Raw genomic sequence first — 18053 nt, forward strand, 5'->3', positions numbered from 1 at the left:
AAACGAAAACGAATAAAACAGTGAAAATAAAACAACCCAACTTAAGTGTGCGTGAAGTCACGTCTGCGCCTGCGTGAGGCCGAAAAAGCAGCTTTGTTCCCCCCCCGCCCCCCCCCCATTTCCGTCCCGATGGTGGCATCCGTTTTTTTATGTTCCCTTTCTCTGTGTGTATTATTCTGTTTAATTTATTGAGTTGAATTTTAAAGATAACAAACGACAACAAACAAAAAGTGGAATTTGAGGCTAAAGGGTAATTTGCCTTATAGTCAAAGCAATTGTGACATCTACCTGCAGAGCATGGGAATAAACCCCCCCACCCTCCCCCCATGATCAATACCCTCTGCGACCCCTGCAAACAAAGATAACCTGCAAATAAGTGCTTAAACTGCGCCTCATTACCAGAAAGAGAGGGAGAAAGAGAAAGAGAGAGAGAGGGAGAGAGAGGGAGGGAGAACGGATGTGAGGACATTAACCGTCACAACAACCTCCATGAGGAGCGCACATCAAACCAGCCGGACTCTTTGCACCCCCTTCTTTCGGGCTGACCCGGTGTAATTGTAATTATCCAAAGCCAGCAGAGATAAGGTGTGTTTTTGGGGCCCCGGCGGAGGAGAAGAAGGAGGAGGAGGAGGAAGAAGAGGAGGAGGAGGCGCGCTAAAAATAGAATTCCTGCTCAAACCTATGGCAACATTTCCCCTACTTGTTGAATTGGGAAAAATAGTTTTCTCCATCTTTCTCTCTCTCTCTCTCTCTCTATCTATCTATCTCAAGGCCTTCTTTTTTCGTTTCTTTCCTTTTCTCTCCCTCCTCGCACGGCTGTAGTTCTTGTGCTGCTTCCGGTTGCCTCCTTCCGGTTCAAACAACCCCTCTCAGAGCGTTTGTTTTTGTTTTTTTTTTCATGTTGTTTTACTGTTTTTTTTAATTTTATTTAATATTGCCGTTAATCGCCGTGAATCAAACAATGGACGTGGGTTGATTTCAAATATTCTCATCATTATTATTTTATATTATTATTATTATTATTATTATTATTATATTTTAAATGCAGCGGAGAGTCCCCTCGGTCACAACACGAACTGCTTTTGCTGTGGGAAAAAAAAAATCCTTTCCTTTTTTTTTTTTTTTTTAAACCTCGAACCAGGAACGATTCCCATCTCTAAAAAGATACAATCTCAAGATTTAATACTATATAGTAGAAGTTTTGTTGTCGTTGTGGAGCAGCGGCGTCGCTTCTCCTCTACGTGCCTTTCTTGGATTCTAGATTTGCTGGCCTGAAGTGCTGCTGCTGCTGCTGCTGCTGCTCCACGCCGAGAGTCTGGTTCGGATTATTTTTAACGAGGGGGGAGTCCGGCCTGTGCTTGGGGTGTGTGTTCGCCTCCAGAGCCTGCTGAGAGCCGAGACCCTCGTTTGCAGAAGTGGCGGAGGAGGAGGAGGAGGCGGCGGCGGCGGCGGCGGCTGCGGCGGCGGCGGCGGCGGCCAGACTCATTCCGGAGGAATTGGAGTAGCGCAGGATCCCCTGGCCCTGCAGGGGGCTGAAGTTGCCGTAGTTTGTGTAATTGCTATAAAAGGGCGACGTGTAATAAATAGGTCTTCCGAGGATGGAGGGCGCCGGGTAGAGGGAGGGCGACGTGGCGGCCGGGGAGGTGGCGCGGGGCGCGGGGGCCGCCAGGAGGCCCCCGGAGGAGGGGGGCCCGCCCGGCGGCGCGCCGGCGCCCGGTTGCTGCTTCTGATCCGAGGTGGCGATCTCCGCCAGCGACCACAGTTTGGGTTTGACGGCGGGGCCCTGCGGGGGCCCCGGGGGGGGTCTGTCGAGGCACGGGGGCGGTTTGCCGGCGAGGCTCCGCGCCAAATCCTCGCGTTGGGCGTGGAGCTGCTGGAGGTGCTGGAAGTGGGACTGTTGCTGCTGCTGCTGCTGCTGCTGCTGCTGCTGCTGCTGGTGGTGATGGTGATGTTGGTGGTGGTGGTGGTGGTGGTGGTGGTGGCCGAGCACCGGCGCCTCCACGCCCATCAGCGGCGACGACGTGACGGGTTTCGGGGACAGTCGGAACCGCGCGTCGCGGCTCTGGTCCACGCCGTCCTCGTCGCACTTGTCCCCGGGCCGGTCCGGGCCCAAGTCCCCGACCCGGCAGCTGACCTTCTCCCCGTCCGACTCCGCCGAGCAGGAGTGGTCCGTCAGGGTGTCGACGTGCAGGCTGATCCCTGAAACGGAAGGTTTTAATAAAAATAAAATAAAATTAAAAAGAAAAAAAAATCGAAAAGAAAGAAATATAAATAAACCGTATAAAATGCGTGATAAACAGCTGGAAACACGCTCACAAAGATGTTCAAAATTAAACATTTCAAAACATATAATTATCGCTTGTAAAAGAAAACACTTCCATAATAGTATTAAGTATTTGCGAATTATACTAAACACACACACACACACACACACGGTCATTTCTAATGAATATTAACAAACGGGCTAAAATAATTTTAAACACCACGTGACCTCTCACAAAAAGGCCCAACAGGTTCTACGATCACAAGTTCTTTTCAATCGATCGATCCGAGAATTGATTATTGGCCAAACACACTTAAACGTGCATTATTGACGCCCTTGAATCTTGAAAAAGTAAATAAAGGGACACACACTCACTCACACACACACACACACACACACACACACACCTTCGTCTTCAGCTGAAGCCTCGCTGTTGTCCAGGGTCTTGTCGGAGCGGTCCCGGTCCCGGTCCCGGTCCCCGTCCTTCCGGTCCCCGTCCCCGTCCTCCTCGTCCTCGTCCTCGCTCTTGTTCCGCGGCGCCCACGTCATCTTGTTCTCCTTCTTCAGCCTCCTCCTGGCGTTGGCGAACCAGGTGGAGACCTGCGTCAGGGTCATCTTGGTGATGATGGCCAGCATGATCTTCTCGCCCTTGGTCGGGTACGGGTTCTTGCGGTGCTCCTGCAGCCAGGCCTTCAGCGTGGCCGTGGCGTCACGCGTGGCGTTCTTGCGGTACGCCGGGTCGTTGAGCTGGTAGGGGTACCCGGGAGTCCCGTACGGGTGGTAGCTGAGCGCCCCGGCCATGCCCGTCGTGTGCGCGTCATACGGGGAGCTCTGGAGGAAAGTTAGGGGAATAACTTTTAAAAGTCCGCGTTTTGCAATGCAAAATTCCATCCTGGTAATATTATTATTAATAATAACAATAATAATGATGATGATAAGGTCCCTGCAGGGGCTTAAAAATCAGCACACCAGGTGAGGAGGGTGCATTTAAATAATAAATCATTAGGCCTGTTTTTATATTCCCGAATTCATATCCGGTTCCGTTGGAGAAAACCAAAAAAAAAAATCATCAACAAATAAATCATGAATTAATAAAGGCGAGTGTAAAAAAAAATAATCCGTCTGATCGTTCGCACTCGAAATGAAAAGAAAGGAAAGAAATAACACAAGTGTAATTATGGAGCAGGTTGGTCTACTGTATGTGTGTGTGTGTGTGTGTGTGTGTGTGTGTGTGTGTGTGTGTGTGTGTGTGTGTGTGTGTGTGTGTGTGTGTGCGTGTGTGTTGGGGGTAGGCCGCAGGAAATCAGAAAGTCCTGGTTAAGAACATTATAGGATTAACTCATAAACAAGGCTCCAGCTGATGTTATCATTCAGATAATAAACCGGATATATCAATTCTCCCTAATCACTTATTAAGCCCTCCGTTTTGTCTTGAAGGTTGTTTGTGTGTTTTTTTTGGTTTGTTTTGTTTTTCAGTCGCGTCGGCTCCCTTCTTCTTCCTCCTCCTCCTCCTCCGTCTCTGCAGCGGCATCACAAATCCCATTAGCGAATCGCCACATTATGCACCTTTTTATTTCCTTTTCCCCCCAAACAACGTCCGTAGCGGCCCGTCACTTCCACCCCTTTCCATTTTCTAAAAATTCCGTCGTAAAGTGTGCGCCTTTAACCCTTGTCAATTTTAAATTACACTTATTTCTCTCTTCCTTTCATATTTGCTGGAAAAATAAGGCGTGTATTACATTTATTTTTTTCTTTTCCATTGCACATAAATCCAGACGTGAAATGACATGAAAAAAAATGTATTTATATGTGGTTTTGAAATTATTTTTTGCGCAATTAGCTGCTCGGTGAGTGTTAAAGCGCTCGGTCAAGCCTTTTCAATCTGCAACTCATGCTTAAAAAAATCCCATTTGCGCCAAAGGGATCTGGGCGGGGGGGGGGGGTTTATTCTAAGGACCTATTATTCCTGGAGGGTTTGGGAAGGAGAACCGTGCAGTGACAGGGAGAAGAAAAAAAAAAAAAGTTCCGCAGGACTAATAAGTGTATCACAACAAAACCCGCCGGATCCGATCCGGACCTCCCCCGCACGCCGAATCACGCAAAAAAAAGGCGGCTATTTTACCATGTAGGACGGGAATCCGGCGGTGGGATCCGCGGAGTAGGACAGCGGGCTGGAGAAACCCGCGCCGGCCGAGGCGGAGAAGGCGGCGGATCCGGGGTACGGACTGAAGGCGGAGCCGGAGGACGACCGCGCCAGGTCCTCGGTCCGCGGCGCGGCCAGAGCCGAGGCCCCGTAAGCGGGGCAGGAGTAGAGAGCCAGAGAGCCCGGGGGCTGGTAGAGGTAACCCTGAGGATAGGACATGGGTGAGCACCGGGTTGGTCGCCGATTCCAAAAAAAGGGGAGAGGGGGGAAAAGAAAAAAAAAAAAAAGGAGGAGGGAACCAGTCAACAATCAAGTCAATAATCAGCCGTGCAAACAGCCATGAGACAATGAAATTAAGAAAAAAAAAAAAAAAAAAAAAAGAAGACCCCCCCCCCCCTTCCGAAGCCCCCTGACTGGGGGGGAAAAAAAAAACCCCAGGAAAGATGCGTTGAAGTGCCCGCACAGAGGCGGCTCTGCCGTGCGCCTTGATCCCCCGGCGTCCGGCGTTTTTCAGTGAAGTGGAGGAGCTGGACGGGAGCGAAGGAGCCGCCGGAGTCCCAGGCGCGCAGAGCATTGGGGGGAAGCGGGAGCTGTCACTCCGGCTCATCTGAATATCCCATCCCCGCCCCTTCCTCCGCGCACACATGGAGCTGCAGGAAACAAAAAAAAAAAAAAAAAAAGAGAAAAATAGACCCGGGCGCGCTGCGGACGTGCTCTCCCTCCGCGCCCGCGTTTAATATGTGATTTAGCAAACTTTTTTTTTTTTTTTTGTTTTTCCGTTGTTGTTGTTTCCGCAAAACCTGACGCGCACCTCCCCCCCCTAGAAATAATAACGCACATTCTGTTTTTTAATTCAAATTGGGCACTTTTTCCGCACATTCCAGATTTTTTTTTTTTTTATTTAGCGACGTGAAGCTGATTTTATTTTAATGACAGAGCAACGCCCCCCCCCCCCCCTCCCTCCCTCCCCCCCCCCCCCCCCCTGCAAGTGGTGGTGCTGGTGAGGGAGTCTATAAATCGCCCCGCCGGTCCCTTCGTCAGTCCGCGCCTCGGACGGAGGCGTGCAGCCGGCGGGCAGTGCGCACTCCGGCCTGCGGGCGGCGTCCCCGGCTCCTTCATCCCCGCCGTGGAGCGCCTCTCCTCTCCCCCCCCCTCGGCCCATTTTATGAATAAATCTGCACCACCAGAAATAAAGCCACCGCTGCCTGCCGATTGTCATCGCTTCGGGGGCAAATCTCCTCCTTGCTCAAGGGCGCGGCGGGTTTCGCACCCTCCACCTCCCCATGTGTGTTTTCCGGGCGGCCACCTGCACCGCCGTGGCCCTTTTGTGTGAGCCGCCCGCAAACCGGAGCAAACCTTGTCCTTTTATTATTGTGATTACAGCTATTATGACCTCTGAGGGAGACGAGCGTCACAACACAGCCTGCCGGAAACCTGAAACTCTGACAGTGAGTGTGTTTTTAAAGGGGGAGGCAGTCAAGGTGGCAACTATTGAAGAGCGGCCTAGCAGCCTCCCTCATCAGTATTCCTCCAAATGAATGCATTCATCCATCAGGTGCTTGTTCTCCCTCCGCAGTGTGGTCTTGCAGCGTTGTAAACAGCGACGGCACCATTTAAATATGGGCGCTACAGCTTGCCTGCTGGCAGGAATGACTAATAACAAATAAACACATGCACGCGTTGCAGACTATAAAGATATTCCACGGTTAAAGATTGTTTATGTTCCCCGACACCACTAATAATCTTTATACCTTGCAGTTTTGATAATTAATACGGGATACCACGCAATGCCCCCTCTGATCCAGATGTAATTACAGGAGCAATTTACTTCCAGGGGAGACGCGGCAGTGTTGGGACTATTACCCCACGTCTAATAGATGCACCGCTATCCAAACATTTTATCTCCCTGGGTTTTATTATTATTATTATTGTTGTATATTTTAAGAATTCAGTTCGACCAGATAGGCGACGTCGACCCCCCAAAGGGCAGCAAGGCGCGATGAGCTTTCGCACTCTGCGCGCATTTTGCGTTTATGCATCCGGACGCGGACCCGTGTCTTCGAAGAACGCGGGAATACGAAAAAAAAACAAAAACTCCGGGGCCTCGTTTTCATTTTTCCTCCTGACACAGGCCAAGATGAACGATAGTAAAGTACGCAAACAGAAAAATATGACGCGAGCGTTCAGTGGTCCTCCGCGTGGGGATGCACGTTTATTTCCTGTCACGGATATTCCGAGACTCGTAGCGCCTTTTCGTCGGTTCTCCGTGAAAGGGAATATATAGGAGTGTTTGCGGCCGCGGTCTTCATCGAACAAGTCCTTTTCAAGGGAAGGCAGAGATAGGGAGTTCTCCCGGGCTCACACCAGGGGGCACTGTCTCCTCTACGCACAGACACACACCAACCATCAGTGAACCTTCACTCTGGACCTGTGCGTCCATTGTTTGTTTATTTTCTCCTGTGTTTGCGCAAAGGAGGGTGTGCGAATGTGTGTGTGTTGTCTAATGTCTCTGTGTGTCCATGTGTATACTGTCAGCGCGAATGTGCACACATCTACCTGGTGTGTGTGTGTGTTGAAGTCAGCAGTAGTACATTCCAGGTTTCAGTTTCCGTCAGCTTCTGAGGTATTTTAGGCCCAGACTGATGGAGATATTGGAGATGTAGGAGAAAAGATTGACAGACACGCAGACGGAAAGAAGAGGGAGACAGACGGACGGACGGACACCGGCCGAAACCACCGAGGTAGGAAGTCAGGTAGACGGAAAGGCATCGTGACGGAGACAAACCCTCGTGACTTTATTGCTCCGCTCATATCAACTGTCAGGTCAATCTCGTTGACGTCATTTAAAAAAAAAAAAAAAAAAAGACGTCCCTGAGCGAGTGTGAGAAAAATCCAAGACACGGAAATAACATTTCAGAATGAAGAATGAATAGAAATTCAAAAAAAATATAAATGATCATCGTGATGATGATTATTTTGTTTTTAAAAGCACAAATAGACCCGGCTGCCGCGGCAAAACGTGAAGCGTCACGCCGGGCCGGCGCTTCAATCGAACGTGCCGTAACATGGCACCGATCAGAGGAAAGACCGGGATTTTCACACCAATGCCAAACCACGAGGATGATCTCACCCTTGTCGGTTCTACCTTTGGCTTCGAGCAAGTGCAGCCGCGCTCATACTTGCCTTCTTTTTTCTCTTTTTAAAATCTCATAAATTAATCCTGACAAAGCGATATTAAAAGGAGACACAATCATTGACTAATTTGCGGCGTGTCATAAATACATGCGTCGTGTATTCACAACCATATCACACGGTTATTCATTATAGCTTTCCTCCAAACAGAGGTTTGCGGAGATTCGTGTTAAACTGTCGCTCGACCGCCGAGGTAAAGATCTGAAGGGGGCGGCGTTTATTAAAGTACGCAAATGAATACGTGTGGAAGTGATGAGCAGATGTTGTGGGATCTTATTTTTTTTTTTCCATCAACTTAAATGAGTTTTTGCGTAGCTGGTGTGTGTGGGGATCGTTGGATGGAAGTGGGAAATGGGTGTGTGCTTGTGAGAGAGAGATATGCATGACTTGGAGTACAGCCTTGCAGCAGCAGTCGCAGGTAAAGTTATACAATCGTACAGAGGCTCTCGCAAATCGATGCAAGCCTGCCTCCAGCAGCAGCAGTGCCCGGGCCTACGGGGGCCTATTAGGAAACTACATTGAGTTTGTCCATATTTTGCAAGATAAAGTCCTAATTTCACACAACTCGGGAGTAATTTGAATTATGTTGCAAGCGCACGACTGTTTCCCCGGACCGGAATAAAGAAGCAGCCAAAAAAGTGAGAAACGTTTCATCCTCTGTGGGCTGGGGATGGGAATGTTCCCGTGGTTGCATAAAATACAATGCTTTTTTTTTTGTTTTTTTTTTTGGCTTTTTGTGATCCTTTCTTTTTCTTTTTTTTCCCTCGCGTGGGCACGCGGAGTAAAATCGCAAAAAAACAACATTGTAATCCTTCAGTGTGCGACTTAGCCGAGAAGACTCCTTTTCAACTTCGCGTGATCAAAACGACTCCCTAAAAATCAATTTAATGCCAAAATTCATTCTGATACAAGGCACTTCTGAAATTCTCCACTCCTTCTTTGAATTTTTTTTTTTAAATCACAGAAGTTTCTCTGGTGTTTCCTTTCCTTTTTTTTCGTACCACGGGGGAGGGGGTCAGCGAGGGAGGAGGGTAACTTGGAGGACGAGGGTACTGGGTGGCAGACTGGCGACAGGCCGTCATCTCGCTCCCCGCCTGGCATCTGCCCACTGCTGCCAACCTTCTTCTAATCAGCAGCCGTCCATGTGCTTGGCAGCGGAGGGGGTTTCGAATCAGCCCCTTGCCCCGAGTTAAAAAACCCTAAGCTCTATCACTTTGTAAACGGGTACCTTTAGGGCGACTGAAACAGGGAAACAGGGACCCCTCTGATGTGCTGAAGTGGAGAACATCGGTTGCCACGTCGCCTCAAATGTGTTCTGCTGTTAGCGCTGTTGTTGCCGCGTTGTTCTCGTTTATCAGTTTGTTTTCTTTTTTTAAAGCAAAAAAATAACGAGGCAGCCCCGTCTTTAGTTTTGATTTGTTTAACATGCCTCTAACTGACATGGATGTTGGGGAATCGGTTCTCGGGGAGAAAAGTGGAAATGTAAACAGACGGGCTTGAAGTGTAATTCCGCTTGAAAAACAGGCAAACAACAACTGTACTTGTGGCGAGGTAGTATTTTCCTCTATGATGGTATGTTGTCTGAATTGGTTTAACACGGAAAAAGATGTCTCTGCTTCCTGTTTTTTTTTTTTTTTTTTTTTGTCGAGTCAAAGTTCTCCGACATGCGTTTTTTGGGTTTTTTTTTGGGGGGGGGAGATGCTTTGACAAAAAAAAAACAGCCCCCGAAATATTCATTTAACATTCCAACACGGTGACAGAGGGGTTACCCGGCTCACCGATATATCCATTGAAAAAGAAAACAAAATAAAAATAAAACCGCACTGATTTTAAAATGAACTGAGCGGCGTACCGGGGGGGGGGGGGGGGGGGGATTTAGGTGGGCCTTTTTTTTTTTTTTTTTTTGGCTTCGACTGCGCCGCGCACAAAGAACAAGCCACATAGAGAGGGGATGGAGAAGAAAAAGGGGGAAAAAAAAAAAAAAAAAAAAATCCACAAATTATAGGAATTATGTGCAGCATTGGTTTCAAACATACACACATCCAGACAGGCTGATTGATGAACCAAACGAGTCGCTGGAAATCAAAGAGAGGAAATAAAGGGAGACACAAAAGGGGGACAATTTGAAATGGACTAACCCTCTCCAGTGGCTCTCCAGCCAAGGGTCGGGCAGATAGGGTTGCCTAGAAAGAGTCTGCTGACAGCCAGTGTCACTGGGCTTTGTAATCATTGTGCTGGACCTGATAGGGTTACTAGCGACTAATCCAGGCTGACCTTGGTTAGGTGCCCTGAATGAGGATGGCTTTGTACAGTTGGAACAAGCTAACAGTATAACAGTGATGCTGACACATAATGTCTGTGTGGGGACTTGCCACCACAGCTCTTTTGTTGTGCTATCGAGTTGCAAGTCCCAGCCACACACACACACACACATGCACGTACACACACACACACACACACCACTCGCGCACTCACAAATTGTTTTTTTTTTTTTTTTTTCTCTTTCGCTTTGGATGGAAGAAAGGTGTCATTTAAATCGTCACCGGGGAGCGGGCAAGGTTGCATCTCGGGGTTCAAGAGGTCAGCTCTCGTGTTGGATTGTGTTCGAATGACTTCAAAACAAATCCGATCGCGATGAAATTTCATGTCGTTGCCAGGTAAAGGCCCCCGTGTGCTTTACTGACTGTCTGCAGTGGATGTGATAGAAATGCCAACGCGCATCAACAATGTGTTCTTCCAGAGCATCTCTGAGACAAGGCCAAACTGATAAGGCCGTATTTATTTTTTTTCTCCCCCACAATGAAAACATCATGTGTGTGTGTTTTTTTTTTTTTTTTTTTTTTTTTATCGCTCGAATAAACTGATTTTTTTACAAGAGAACAAGAAAGATTGAAAGGAAAGAAAAAAAAAAAAAAAAAAAAGCTTTATTCAATTACAGCACCGGGCCTTGATACCACTGGCTTAACCGTGCAATGAAGACACAATACAAGATAAAAAACTTTCTTTTGGAAATACCCGTAGTCTTATCAGGAAAATGCACACGGCAAACAGCGGTTTGCCTAAAATGCATGTTAACCTGTAAACACATCATCTCTTTATTTTTTTTCCCTTCCTTTTGCAAGACAATATACCGTATTGACAGAGCAGAAGTTGTGTATTTTTTAGACAACGTTCACGCAATAAACACTTATCACATCCATTTGACATTCGTATATCATCCCGGCAACAAACACACACACACACACACACACTCACACACACACACACACACACCTTCAGGCTCCAACCGGTGTGAAGGCTGTGGAGAGAAGGCATCCTTGCCTTTCTTCCTGCCAGGCGGAGCTGTAAACGGGAATGGGATTCCCATCGCCTGGAGCCTTCTACTAATCCACAACAGGCCCACTGCTGGATTACTGGGGACATCAGCTGACATGCCAGCGAGTGCACACACACACACACACACATACACACACACACACTGGTGCAAACATGTGTACATTCACAATGCACTCGCTCACCTACGCACACACTTTTGTGCATGCACACATATGCCGGCAACACAATACTTGCATACAATCACAAGCATGCACATCAGTGGTCATGCATACGAGCATCGATGGAAGCGCACACACACACACACACACACACACACAGACAATTCACACACATAATCAAGACCTGGAATGCAGCTCATAGCTTTAATACATTGGCAGAGCAATGTAGAGATTGCCATATTTCTACAGTCAGGAGTTGGCAGTAATGTCTAAATTTGTCCTCCATTGTCCCAGTTGTTGATATATATGCTTGTCCTGCAGTCCCGTCCCCCCGCTAAGCAATCAAACACGTCTACTCTGCATTATTTATGACAATTTCACTGATTATTGTCACCAAATGTCACCAAAATGTACAAGAATTTCAGGATATCAACCCAAGGATTATGATTTGACATGCAGAATTTTATGTTGGTGCGTCAAGGTGTGTGTGTGGCGTATATGGAAAACATTTATTCTCATATATTTGGTTTTATCTATATATAAAAAACAGTACTAGAAGTCAAATACATGAAAATGTATGTGTGATTTTTCCTTTACGTGCTTTATATTTTTGCTTCGCATGTGCCCGGCATCCACAGACGATGACATCATACACAGGAAAACTTCATAAGCGCAATTTGTGGCTGATCTAGAGGCAGTTGGTGCTTTATATGTTCCCTATTTCAAATAAAGCTGGAGTGTACGCGCCAATTGCTAATTAATCAGAGGCCTGAATTCCCCAGTCAAACAACAACAATGCAACAGCGTTGACTCGGCATTGAGTTCTACGGTACCTTTTTTGTCGAGATAAAATGATCAATTCTTGATATCTTCGAGATATTTGGCTTGGAATCATTGTTAAGTGGTTTAATAGCATTTGTTATCTGCTAGGGAACAGCAGGTTTTCGCTGTTTTAGTTGAAATTTACTCACCGAACCGCAATTGCAACAGACCTGTGTGACTTAATATTGCGGGATATTTGTGTTGTATTTTTTGTTCTGAGAAATAAGTCTGTGCGATGAAGTTGGTATCTTCACATCTGCATATACGCCCTACGGAACAAAGTCCGACGTAATCGATAGAAAAGTGTTTCACCTTTGTGATACTTCGAAGCCGAAAGCGATTATTTCACTCTATGCACTGATCTTGCAATATAATAGATGCCGCGCTTTTTGATCTTTATGAAATCGAAACAATTCCCCGATGAGCAAACACTTGGCAGCGCGGGCGAGGAAAAAAAAAAAAAACAACTCCCTTTTAACATTAAAAATCCTTGAACATAAACCATATTCATGGTGGGCGGCCTCAAGTGGCTGGGCTTAGGGAGAAATGCATTCACGTTTTATTCTACTTGATACGTCGAGCCAAAAAAAAAAAAGCAACAATTTATTATCCGTGTTCGCAAAGGCGCAGATCGTGTCATCTTGAATGATTGTTGAGGCCGATTTGCTAAACTAGAATTCAAGCGACGACGCACAAAAAAGCAAACACAAAAGGTTGTTTATGTCACTTCCGGACTATAAGACGCTACTGTTTTCACGTGCTTTGAACAACATTTATGGATTTTTTTTTTGTTCTAACAAGCTTCGCGCCGCTAAAACATTTAGCCCGATCACATCAGACCGATGGAATGACCGTGAAAGTCTGAGGCCGTTCAATTCCGACACCGGAGACGACGAATTTAGGGTTCAGGAGGAAGATCGGCTGAAGTAGGACGCAGGACGGATAGAAAATGGATGGTTTTATTATTCATCTTTTTCATCAGCTGTGTTACAGAAAACCTGTTCGTTGCGTATTTAATTAAAAGTAAAAGAAAGAAAAAAAAGTTTTTGTGTAAATATCTCATGTTACAACGTGGACACATGCGGTTTATTTACACGTGCGGCTTAAATACGTACACATAAACGGTATTTATTTAGTTATCGCGCCAATAATGACGGTAAATCTGTTGGACATTTCATGCGTCTTTATATCCAGACTGATAGAAAAAAAAAAAATCAGCTTCAACAAATCAGAAGTACCTGAAATCCTGCACGGTACATCTCATCCTTTGGCCAGGTCAAGCGCGGTGGCGGTATTCGTGGTAAACAGTGTTTCACTCTGGAGGCTAAACATTTGTGTCAGCAAAGAATAATTACACCCTTGGATGTGGTATCTATCATGTTAATCTTGGTGCACAGCGGCCACTTTATTCTCTCGTTTGTTTAATAGCTCACTGGCAGCTTTATTGCTTCAAAGAGCTCGATAGCGAAACCTGTAAATTCTCTGTTCAACATTTGCCCCCGTGGTGTTGTGGTTCACCGGCGCCTGTTGAACGTTGAAATGACGAAAAACATTGATCACCGGACCGCCATCAAAAGATGGCGGACAGAAGGTCATTTACATTAATTGTGATGAATCGTTAGGAGCTGAGCTTTGAGGCGTGCGCGGGTAGAATTAAATTCAGCGAGGATCCGGAGACGCAGTCGCCGCACCTGAATGTTTAGCCCGTAAACGCAAGGAAAAGACGTGCTTTTGCGCGCTTCTCGACAAAACAAAGTTAATTAACCGGGGACCAGAGGAAGACACAGCCTTTATGCTCTTAAGCCTGGATGTGAAGCGAAAGAATCAAGTACGGCTCTTGGAAATTAAGCCCAAGCTTTTACTGGCAGTTGGTCAAGTCCGCAGCCGTCCCAGGAGCCCCGAGTGCTTACGAAATGTGTTGCAACTTCTGTTAAAATTTGATGATTAAATGGGCAAATACTTCCCGAGATTTGTTGACGGAGAGAGGGGCCTGTTTACTTTATTTATTCATAGAGTGAATATGAATTATTTACCGGTCAGCAGTTTTTTGTCAGAGGAATTCATTATTGTGTGTGGCAGGCTAAAGGTCTTTGATTTTTCCATTAGCCGCTCTCCTCCTGTATTGACACCTGTCAGTGTCTGTTGGAGGTGATGCCTAGAGAGCCGCTCGCTTTTAAGGCCAGTTTATCCGCTGAAATGTGCAACTTGCAAATAAGAATTATCGTGCTTTGGCGATGTAAGGTGATTTGTTCACGACAAAACGCGGGACATTCACGTCTCCCTCGCACTTGCCGGTTCCTCGTGAGCTTTTTCACGAACGTCCAGAGAGAGATAGATGATCGCAACCCGTGGAGGAGATAAGTTTTGGAGGTTTCGGGGCAAGGATACCTTTTAGCGAGGGGACGGTTGGGTCTAGAGTTTGCTGGGATCGGCTCCAGCGCCGATAAATGGACCACGAGTGAATGTTTTTACCTCCGTCGGACAGCTTCTGTTGTGTTTTCAGCATCTTCATATCTAATCACGAGCGTTTCAGAAGCAAATCCACTTTTCTGCCCGGACTTGCCGATCTGGTTACGTTCCCTTTACATCCCTTTGGCTCGAATGAGTCATAAGACTCGTTGACCTTGTTCATTTGAAATGTAATTGTATACTTTTGCTGCCTCTTGGCCAGGGCTCCCTTGAAAAAGAGGTTTTTAATCTCAATGGGACTTTCCTGGTTAAATAAAGGGCAAATAAATAAAATAAAAATAAAAGATGCTTTGTGTGTTTTAGCCGTGAACAGTTTCCCCTGTTTTGTTGTGCTGAGGCGAAAAAAAAACAGTTCCACCGACTTCCTTTTTGAAATGAACATCTTGTCATCCATGATGAACCCAATGACCGCGCGCGGTTATATTGCTCGTCAAGTTTTTGAATTGATTTGATTTTCAAATTATCGCGTTCGCCGGTTGTTTTGCTTCTTTGTGAGACTGCAAGTTCCGCAGAGCAGCGCTCAGGGTTCTCTGGGGAAACTGCTTCAAATACAAAGTCACATATTTCAAACCAAACGGTGTGGAGAGCCTTTTGTGGTAGAATGCTAAAATTGACCGTGTCTCTCTTGCAAAACAGTCATTTAGCTCGGTTTCTAGCAGTTTAATCCCAGCTAGAACGCATTGGAATCTAGACTACAGTTGTACAAGCATAGACTTCACCACGGGGTCTAAATGTAGTTTGGTCCTGGATGATCTGGAGCCCCAGATATCTGACGTTATCCACGCTCTCCCCCGAGGACACGCCGGTGTTTGGAGCGCTCCGAACCCTCCTCCCCTGTTTCTCCTCCAACCAAGCGCTATCTCTTTCATCGCTCTGAAATTCACGCGGAGGTTACAGTTATTTCGCCGACGAGCCGGATGCATTACCTTCTCCAGGAGGGCCATCTCCTCCTTGTTGAAACGCAGATTTATCACCGCGTTGTCATCGACAAACTTGACATTTGAGTTGAGGTTTAAATAGCCAGTCAGCTAATGGGGTGCAGAGCCCTGGGGTTAATCCAACCCCCCCCCCGTGTTGAGGATAAGTGAGTTTGCAGCTCGATCGCCTGGAAACCTCAGGAAACCACTTCCATATAGAATATGGCTCAGCCGGTGCAGCATTTGGGTGGCTAGTCTGATAGCATATCACATCGAAGTGTTGAAATACTGCGCCGTTCGGGCGCCGGGTGCGGTGAAGGTGTGCACGCCGCCGGCGCTAAGGAGGTGAGCCCACACCGGTTTGGTTAGCGGAAAACAAACGGATGGGTTAGCGTTCCTTGTTTCGCTCCGGTTACACGTGAAATGGAAACTGCTTTTCCTCGTGAATTTCTCCGCCATCCGCACGCCGTCGAAGAAAATGCTGTTTTGTGCACAGGAGGAAACATTTGCTGAAAAATAAAGGTGCGGTCAAGCCAAGTGGCCATGAAAAACACGTAGAGGAAGTGAAGTCATGCTGCAAAATACAAAATACGTATTTTTCACACTATAAGACGCACTTAAAATCCTTACATTTTCTCAAAAATCGGCCTCATGTATGAATTCTTGTTGTGCTTCCTGACCGCATTGTTGAGCCGCATTTCGTAATAACGGTGCATTTTGTAATAAATGCCCAAAATGTAATCACTTTTTCATTTCATTTTGTAATAAAGCTGCATTTTGTAATAAACTGCCCCAACGCATTTTGTAATAAATTTTGCCTTATTATGTAATAACTTATTACATATTGAGAAGATTAGTACTAAATGCACTTGCAGCTTTTTTATTCTCTAGGAAATTTCTGTGATTTTAACATTCAACAGGACTTCTGTACCTAAAAGCTAATTATGTCATACATTTAAAATTGTTTTTTTTCCCAAATGTTCGAAGCTGTGTGCAGCCGTGGATGTTGTTGACGATGGTGTCGTCTTGTTATGAGTTGTGTCCGACCTGGTCAGACAATGTTTCAATGTACTGACACAATATTCTCATCATATTTGATTTAATCTACATATGATTAAATGTTAGCAATAGAGAATTTAACGGCATGAATAAGATCTCTTAATCCTGTTTCTCAGTGTTATTTGGTGGTGGCTGTGGCTGGGTTGGTGGTTCGATTCCCAGCCTACATGTACATTATATTTTGTTTATTTATTCAATCTAAGACGAATGATTTTCTTATAAAAGTAGCCAGGAAGACAGTCGGTCGGATTAAAATCGAGATTAAAATGTTTCATTTAATATGACCTTTGAATAACCTGGGAAGGCGGTTTTTAGTCAATGAAGGGAATTCATAAGTTGCTCTACGGCGGAGTATGACCGTCGAACCTTCACAACCCCACAAAATAAAGCAGCGTCCTCGAGAAAGCTCCGGAGTGTTATTCTGATTTTCAATTTGTGTTTTTCGCATTAATAAACGCCCGGCGGTACGTTACGGAACCCCCCGAATTAAGCGCACGTGGCTTATAATCACGCCCCGTCTCAGCCGATGCAGTAACCGTTAACACTGACGGACCTCAATCTAACCGGACGGCACGATTACGTGACGAGCCCCGGAGTTACTAGCAATAAAAGAAATGTCTCTTTTTTTTTTTTTATCTTTTTTTTTATTACATCTCCCAGTCGTGAACAATGGAAGGTTTGCCTCTGAGCCATTTATTCAGCTCTGATGTATGATTAGCGCGGGGCAAATCAATAGCATGTTGGATGATCTAAGCGGAAAAGTATCTGGATTTCTCCTCTGTTACGGGGCCGAGCGCTGATATTTGTCTGTCAGCAGTGACATGCTATCTCTGGCAGGGGCACCAGGGCCAAAACACAGGTATTGATCCTGTCAACATTAATGGCCCTAATGGTTCGGGGGGAAGAGAGGAACCGGCTGCCGCTGGAAACGTAATGGACTGCAAAGAGTAGCATCCCGCGACAGTGGAAGCGACATGACGTTCATCTGTTTTTATCGTGAATTATACGAGTTCCGCCGCGGTGAATACGCTAACAAGGATAAACCCGGATGATCCAAGAGAATGTTTTTGTTTGTTTGTTTGTTTTTGTCCTTCACTTCAGTCATCCCGACACAGAAACGGACGTTTTTTTAGGAATGCGCGTCCGCAGACAGCGCAGCGCTGTAATACTACTTTGCGGGAGCTACAGGGATGTGTGTTCAATTTGGGTCCATGTGTGTGTGATGTGTCAGTTTGTGTGTACGAGTATAGTCGGCGCCCCTGGCTAAATCTCCTCAGATCTTTTCTTGTTTATGTATTTCTTCTCCTTGACTGAGGCCTCTGGAATATGCTGGGGGCTATGAAGACACAGACGTGTATTGGAGGAAAATTTTATTTATTCATTGTCAGAAATGATCCCCCGGACTAAATATCGATACGGCCAAAGGATACGAAGGAGGAACAATATTTTGACCGCGGTAATTTCGCCCGGACCCGCCCCGACCCTCGGCTTAGCCGCTCTTTTCGCTTCTGCTACGAGCGTGAACCTGGAGAATGTGTGTTCGCACCGTAGATGTTTTTCATTCTTAGATCAGAATGCAATGCGGTCGCTCCTCTTCTCGCTTTAACACTCCATGAGCGAATAAACACCGTTATTTCTGTCGGGAAAGACCGAATGGTGTCCATCCGAGAAGGCATACTTGCGTGAAAAATGTG

General features: G+C 46.3%; 1 protein-coding gene across 1 annotated transcript; it reads right to left on the minus strand.

Annotated features, from left to right (window-relative positions):
• Positions 1–877: 877 nt before the first annotated feature.
• Positions 878–4965, minus strand: irx2a (iroquois homeobox 2a). The gene is made up of 3 exons (XM_086156032.1): positions 4386–4965; positions 2671–3094; positions 878–2199 (listed from the first exon to the last, which is right to left on the minus strand). The coding sequence occupies exons 1-3, from the start codon at positions 4623–4625 to the stop codon at positions 1238–1240; spliced, it is 1626 nt and encodes a 541-aa protein (XP_086012158.1). The 5' UTR covers positions 4626–4965; the 3' UTR covers positions 878–1237.
• Positions 4966–18053: the final 13088 nt, after the last annotated feature.

The sequence above is a fragment of the Fistularia commersonii genome, chromosome 11 (genome assembly GCF_037954325.1).
Source record: "Fistularia commersonii isolate RoL2024-O1a breed Wild chromosome 11, RoL_Fcom_v1.0, whole genome shotgun sequence".
NCBI classification, from domain to species: domain Eukaryota; kingdom Metazoa; phylum Chordata; class Actinopteri; order Syngnathiformes; family Fistulariidae; genus Fistularia; species Fistularia commersonii.